This window comes from Trifolium pratense, linkage group LG5 (genome assembly GCF_020283565.1).
Source record: "Trifolium pratense cultivar HEN17-A07 linkage group LG5, ARS_RC_1.1, whole genome shotgun sequence".
Lineage (NCBI taxonomy): Eukaryota > Viridiplantae > Streptophyta > Magnoliopsida > Fabales > Fabaceae > Trifolium > Trifolium pratense.
The window spans coordinates 46191048-46199111 of NC_060063.1; the positions used below are offsets into that span (position 1 = coordinate 46191048).

The 8064-nt window shown below is 32.0% G+C and overlaps 1 protein-coding gene across 1 annotated transcript; it reads left to right on the forward strand.

Moving 5' to 3' along the window:
- The first annotated feature begins 5556 nt into the window (after nt 1–5556).
- On the forward strand, nt 5557–6737 carry LOC123885844 (F-box/kelch-repeat protein At3g23880-like). The gene is made up of 2 exons (XM_045935171.1): nt 5557–6190; nt 6251–6737. Exons 1-2 carry the CDS (start codon nt 5559–5561, stop codon nt 6621–6623), a joined length of 1005 nt encoding a protein of 334 aa, XP_045791127.1. The 5' UTR covers nt 5557–5558; the 3' UTR covers nt 6624–6737.
- The last annotated feature ends 1327 nt before the right edge of the window (nt 6738–8064 follow it).

Below are 8064 nucleotides of genomic sequence, written 5' to 3' on the forward strand. Positions count from 1 at the left end.
TTAATTAAGTTGAGTAGCATCTGAAATACTCAATTCATGTGAAATATGTGTTTTAACGTATTTTACTGGCTCACTTGATAATGATGATCCCTGAAGGATTTAGTTATATTTGACAATGAATTATTTATATCTGAGGCTTATATTAATGATAAAATATCATCTAGACTCCCGAAGAGCTTATGAGATATTCTCATTTAAATTTATAATTTAAATAAGATTATATAGCAAAAGTGTTAAAACAGTTTGACATTGACAAATCTAATTTGTTGTATACTAAAATGGTTGCAATGTCATTTGATATGTCATGTCTCAAGAAAATGATGAACAATTTGAATTGGTCCTGAAGTACCATATCTTAATTCAATTAAGCACACTAATATATTTGCTATAATTTCGTAGTATTTTATTTTTGCCTATTCATCCAACCCAAATATTGAAGTAAAGCAAAGCATACAATTATTTATACTTTAAAGAAACAACAATATCATCCAATCATGTGAAGATTTTAGCACTACATCAAGCAAGTTGAGAAGATGTTTTTGTTGAGGATTGTAATTCAACACATACAAGAAATTCGTTGTTTTATTACAAAATGATGGTTCCTGCAACAACTCAACATGAAGATAATATCAGACGCAGTGCTAATTTAGAGAAGAGTATAATAAAGAAGATATGGCAGATTTTTCTACAGAGTCAACTTTTAGTAAAACTTTGGAGCAGCTAATACAGAAGATTATTTGATTTTTCATCTCATGTATAATAATTGTCTTTATGAGGGGGAGATATAAATATGTTCTGCACTCTTTTTTCCTTCACCGTGGTTTTGTCCCACTGGGTTTTCCTGGTAAGGTTTTTAACGAGGCAGTTTACATTTAAAGGATGATATGTACTCTTTTTCCTTCACTAGGATTTTTTTTCCTAATGATTTTTTCTCTAGTAAGGTTTTAACGAGGCATATCCTTGATGGACATTCAAGGGGGAGTGTTATGAATAATAATAGTAATGAATGTCCATTATTATGTAGGTTTTCTTGTCTCCTAAATATGTCCTATAAATAGGACCTTTTTGTTACAATGTAATACATACTTGTGAATAGAATAATAACAATGGTCTATTCCTTTCTCTTCTCCTTCTATATTCTTGCTATTCTTTAGAAATAGTTCATAACAGTTTTAGTATTTTTATTTTTTTCTTTTCTTTTTCTAATCTACCAAACATATCCGTAGCAATTCGTTGACTTTAAGAATAAGTCCTTATACTTACTTCAAATATTAATATTTGATCTTAATATTATTAAACCGTTGTGATCTTATCAATTGATATTAGAATTGACAACCGAATCAGATTAAACTGACCGTGAAAAAAAATTAATTATTTAATACTTGAAATATTTTGAAAAAAAAAATATTGAAAAACTATTTAGGATTTCAAGATAATATTTTTATTTACCAAAATGTTTTAAATTTTTTTATATGTATAAAAGGTGTCCCGTGAACTTAACTCAGTTGGCAGGACAATATATTCAAACGGTATAAAACCGGTATAAAATGTGTCAAATGCAAACGGTATAAATATGTGTTGATTGTCACAACATGCTTTTTCATTTTTAACCATTTTGTTTGAAGCAACTTTTACGGTTGCACATCCAACAGTAAAATCCCCAACGCCCAGTCCCACGAGTGGGAAAACTCCAATCAAATATACACAAGCATATTTCCCTCATACCCATCCCTACACCGGAACATCTGTAGGCTGAAGTGTCGATCTTCCTTCTTGTAGGTCAGTCAAGAAGTTCAATGGTGCTTCTTTCTTTACAAAAATTCTTGCATGCCAAAAATATCAAAAAGCACGTCTCTGACCAAATCATGTCTGTATTTGAAGCCCGAAAACTTCCTACAATATACTGCATGCTCCCCAAAAGCATTTGAAGCCCCGTGCTTCTCTTATCTTCTCAAACTCATTTCTTCAAATTTTTTCTCTCTATACTCATTCTCTCTCTCCTCTCTATACAATTTCTCCACCAATTTTCCCTCCACTATATATCTCCTTCTTCAAGTTTTCTTCTCTCTATACTCATTCTCTCTCCCTTCTCTCTAATCATTCTCTCTATATACTTTCTCTATTCATTCTCATTTCTCTCTACAATTTCTCTACTCATTCTTTCGCCCTTCTCTCTACCATTTCTAATTTGCTAATTTGATTAAAAAAAACTCATTTCCTGATAGTTGTAATATTTAAATTTATTTGAACCATTATTTAATTTAGTATTAAAGTATTTTAAAAAGATATATTTTTTTTATTAGATTATATTATTATTTGTGGAAACAAAACATTTTAAATAAAAATTTAGATAGGAAATAAATAAAAAAATATTCCCAAAAATAAATAAATTATGTTAAGGTTTGCGGCGGGTTTGGGCCGACGCAATACCAAATTGGGCAAAAAAAAATTCCGGCAATTTTCCCGACGCAAATTTCCAGCGTTTTTTGGCCACCACTACCGTTTCCAACAACAATTATCCGGTGTACCAAAAACCGCTGCAAATGCTCCTTTCCAAGCTACTTTTGGCCCCCACAAATTCTTAAAATTCTTGTAATGATAGATTAGTGAAATTTATTTGATAAGCCAATTCAATAGCCCTTATAGCACAACAAAGTTCAGCAAAATTGGAAGAGGCAATATCTAGAAACTCAACAAAACAACAAATTTTTATTTATTTTCTTTAAAAAGTGTAATTCTGACCGTCGACGTATTTGACAAAAAAATAATTTTAAGGTTAAAATTTGAATTCAATTATGGTGTTTAGGTATTGAATTCGACTATATATGATGAAGTATTATGTTGTCGTTTGTAAACTTTGTGTAAAGTGTGTTAAGAGATTGCTTAAAAAAAAAATTTGTTAGGAGATAAGTAAATTTAGTTGCTCGTACTCTTGATTGGCTCCCAATTATTGGGCTAGTTTTCTTCATAGATTTGACTTCATTCCTTTCTTTTTTTAAATTGTAGGATTTTTTTACCACAAAAGAAATATAGGGACTATTCTTGAATATATGTCAAATGTAGAACTAAAAACATATTTAACTTTTAATGAAATGAGTTTTTTTTTTGTTACAATGAAGCTAGAGATGATCGAACCTATGATCTTATGCATACTACCCATATCCTTCACCACTAGACCAAACCTAGTGGCTTAAATGAGTTTGTTTTGGTAAAAAAAAAAAATTAAAATTAAGGATTTAAAATAGAGTTTAAAGAATATGCACATGCGGTGTAAAGTGGGATTACACAGACGTCCAATAATATTTCATGTCTCTATATATCTCTCTCTCAATGCCTAAAAACAATTTCACCACACTAACATCACTTCTCCAAGCCATTTGTTCTCCACCATACCTACATCATTTTCTTCATATCATCACCATGTTTCACATACCCTTACCCCCTGAATTCTCGTCGGTGGCTCATCTTATCACCACCACCCGTGATTTCTAGTTGGCTCTAAACATATTAATTTCGGTGTAAGAATCATTAAAGACTCGAGGGAAATTAAATTTGGAACGTATTTTCCGAATTTTTTCTAGTTTAAATATTATTTTTAAAGGTAATTCAACTACGAAACTTGCCAAAATTACCAACCCCTTCATCTTCCTCTTCACCTTCAAATCTCAATAACCATTTCCATGGAAATAGAAAGAAACTGCAAAACCAGATTCAGGATTTCATTGACAGTGGTCACCAAATTCCACTTCTAGTAACAAATTTGTTGACGCATGATCTGACGATAATATTTCTGTTTGACTTTTTCCGCAATTTAATTTAGGACAAAGGGATTGACTGACAAGCATCAATTTTAGAAAAAACTGAAAGACGAAAATCATTTTTTTTTTCAAATTGTCCTTGTCAGACAAAAAAAACACCAAATTATCTAACTTTTAATTAGTTTGCTGTTTTTAAAAGACATTTTTTTTTTGTGAAGGAGCAATTTTTTAAACAAATTCATGGTTTTTACCTTTTTTTTTATGACACCGTTTTTACTTATAACTATAATATTCAATATGTTTACTTTTGAGAAAACAAAATTTATTTTATTTTTGTGTCAAAAAAAAAATTTATTTTATTTTTAGCACAAAAAATTATTAAATAATTTTATTTCATATATTTGTTGTTACATTAATTATTGGTTAAGTATTAGAAAAATATACATTTCTTTATTTGATATTATTTAATAATACGTTTGATTATTTGTTCATCCAATTTTTTTTTGAAGGGCAAATATAATATATATAAATATAAAGAACAAAAACAAAATACAAGAGAAAGTTCAGTACATCAAAGAGGTACAAGAAATACAGTCCACCAGAACAAAACAATCTCTAAGACAAGAAAACAAAAATAAAACTACTAGGAAACTAGGAGGCACACTACCAACAAACTAGAACCCCTTGTGTGCTCCATCGCGAGAAGTAGAATACCCGTCAGGAAGAGAGAGGAGAAGAATCAACCACAGGTAAGACAGAACAACAAGAAGGCCTCCAATCCCTCTGACCCATTGAGATCGAACACGACACACACACAAACTCTATCGATTCCAGCATAAAGAAGGGTGGATACCCCACTCGTAAAAGGAGCAGGGAGAGTTAGAGTTTTTACCTAGAAACCACTTCCAAGATAAAATTTTCACCCTATCGACAAGACACTTGACATAAAAGGTCCCTTCCGAAAACAAGACGTCATTTCGAGATTTCCAGATGGTCCACACAATAGTTTGCCAAATTAACAACCACCAAAATCAATCTTTTCTACCTCTACCTATACCCAAGAAAGCCTAAAAAAATCATAAAACACCACTAGGGGGCACCAACCCCCCACCCATAAGTGATCAGCTGATTCAGGCCTTAATCCATAGATCACACAAGTAGAAGCACTAGCATCCACAATGATACCCCGCTTCCAGAGGTTATGACGAGTCGGCAACCTATCCTGCAGAAGTTGCCAAGAAAAGACTGCCACTTTTGAAGGGGTCTAAGTTTTCCACACTTTGGAAGAAGCCTTACTTCCTCTACATAGAAGATCACCTCATCAGCTCTGGAACTACTAAGCGTAAAAAAAGCAGACTTAACTGAATAGAGACCACTTGGGTCATGCTTCCAAAACCAAGAATCGTCTGTAGAGATTATTGAGCTGTTCAGAATTTCTTGAAAACTTTCCAAGAGATTAAGCTTCCAGACAAATAGATCTCTTCCCCACCTCAAGTTCCGTTTGTTCATCCAAAATTTTAAATCATTTAAGAAAAATAATACTTAAATGTATAAAATAATATAGATTTATATTAGAATTAATTATATTAGAATGAATTACTCCAAGACAAAGACTAAATTTCCTTAAATAATTCAAATAGGCATCCGTTAAAATAAAATACTATAAAATATAGAGATAGAGATAGAGCCGGTATTTCCTTATATTTTTCTTCTTTTTTTTTTGACAATAGCCGATATTTCCTTTAAAATTAGGATTACTGGCATCACAGCGTGACGGCAGAGTGAAGAAGGCAATAGAGCATGGCGAAGAAGATGCTATATCTTCCTTTTGAATTGATCATTGAAATTCTTCTGAGGTTACCAGTGAAGTCTCTACTACGTTTCAAGTCCGTTTGTAAATCATGGTTTTCTCTCATCTCTAAACCCAACTTTGCAAATTCACATTTTCAAATTACGGTAGCAACACGTACTAGTAGGATTCTCACCCTAACACAAACTCCACCTCGTAAATTTCAATCTATAGACTTTGAGATTAATAGTGATTCTGTTTCACTAAACCATAATTTTTTGCCTCCACCTTATACTTATTGTCAAATTAAAGGTTCATGCAGAGGTTTTATCTGTTTGTACAGTTTTAGAGACATCTGGATATGGAACCCATCAAATAGATTTCACAAACAAATACCTTTGTCTCGTTTTGGTTCCGTATTACATAACTTTACATATCATCTATATGGTTTTGGTTATGATCAGTCAAGAGATGATTACGTGGTGGTTTTATTGACCTGTTATCTAATAACTAATTTTTCATGTGTTTTGGAGTTTTTCTCGTTGAGAGATAATACATGGAATGAAATTGGGAAAACTCACCTCACTTATTTGAATACTTGTCAATGCAAAGCAGGGTCATTCATTAATGGGGTTGTTCATTGGTTGGCTATTAAGTATGATTTAGGTGTGGATGTTATTGTTGCCTTTGATTTAATGGAAAGGAAATTATTCGAGATGCCTCTTCCAAATGATTTTCACCATTCTCGTGAAAACTATGGTATATGGGTATTTGGAGAATTTCTCAGTCTATGGGTTAAGGATTATCCTAATAATACAACTGAAATATGGGTGATGAAAGAATACAAACTGCATTCATCATGGACTAAAACTCTTGTAATTTGTGCTGAAGGTGGCAGTTCTTTTTATAAACCTGTATGTCGTACAAAAAGCGGTGATATTATTGGAAAAGATCACGATAGATTGGTGAAGTATAATGATAAAGGACAACTGTTAGAGTATCTCCACATAGATCGGTATGCAGACGACTTGGCCATGTATACAGAGTCTCTGTTTTCACTCCCCGGTGAACTTTGACCAAGCAAGAAGAAGAATGAGGTTTGAAATATTCTCCATTTTTTTTTCTTGATATTTATAATTAATCATGTTGTATTATGAAATCTCAGCTGGCTGCATTTGTCATATTTGTATGAGTTAGTATGCGACATGAGCTGATATGATGTGTCATGAAATGTTAATTGATTAACTATTTGTTATATGCTTATTGGAAATATTGACAGCTTTGTTTTTGTGATTCACCATTATTTATGCATGTGTGACTGTATAGAGTATGTAATTGTTTTTATGATATTGTGAATTAATTTGATGAGTTTATGCTTTGTTTCAAACCAGGAAAAATTTTAATTTCAAATTAATGGGCTACTACACAAGAATTAATAATATGACTTCAAATTGGAAGAAACATAAAATTAAAGTCTTACTTTATTGAATGAATAAAGCTAACAGAAAGAAGATATTTTTTGTTGTTGAAATGTAACACATCTATAGGAAGCATTCTTTTAAAGCTAGGATAAAAACTTATACAATAGCTTTGCATACATATTTTATAGAAATTGTGACTTGCACAATGAAAACAAAGTTAAACAGTAGTTTGATGACAGATTGCTTGAAGAAACATTAGTCTAATAAAGGATTCATCCTCTCATTGTGCAGATTATGTGGAAAATACATACGCAAGCAAGCAGTCATCTAAAAGTTTTTACAAAATCAACTCTAATAATGAATTGTTCATAGTCCAACTATTTGTTTGATCTTTCCTAGTCCCTTCATTTACATTTTGATCTACTCGTTTATCGGTTCTTATTGTATCATCGATGCTAACAATGCATGTTTCAATTGTTGGTGAGATTAGCGAATATCATAGTGGCACATGAAAGCGCATGAAGGTTTTTCATCAGAAATGACGAACTTGAACACAAGAAGATTGCTCTATCCTTATGATAGCACAGGACCAGTTGGAGCACACACAATATCTTGGCAGTGAAGAGTGATAAATGTCATAATCCTCTTATTATCTTGGCAGTGAATATTGCTCTCTATCCATATATAGTACAATATCAGTTTCTTTTCTAGACATATAGAATGATTTTATGCTTGCCTCACTATTAGTTCATATAGAATGATTCTCTTTTTTATTAGGTACTTGTGCTTGCCAAGTTGCCGCATTTTAAGTCGGAGTGTGTCTTATTCTGTATCATTGCAAACTATTTTCACCCAACCTTGCAAAGTTCTAGAATGAGGCAATGAGCCTGTCAAACATGTCCCTCAAAACTTGCACAGCTAAGTTCCTAGTTTGGGAATGAGATTTGACAGAAGTGAACTGAATTTACTTTACCGATCAAGGTTTAAAATCTTCTAGATATACTCTTCACGGATATACAAATCGATGAATGTTCAAATAACACTCCTGTATTAAAAATTGCAATAGACCCAAACCCAAGAAAGGAAAATATATAAG

What these genes read in the sequence shown, in the direction of transcription:
- LOC123885844 (XM_045935171.1), top strand. Translation starts at nt 5,559, where the DNA reads ATGGCGAAGAAGATGCTATATCTTCCTTTTGAATTGATCATTGAAATT. An exon ending in ATTAATGGGGTTGTTCATTG is followed by an intron (nt 6,191 to 6,250) that starts GTTGGCTATTAA and finishes TTTAATGGAAAG; the next exon opens with GAAATTATTCGAGATGCCTC.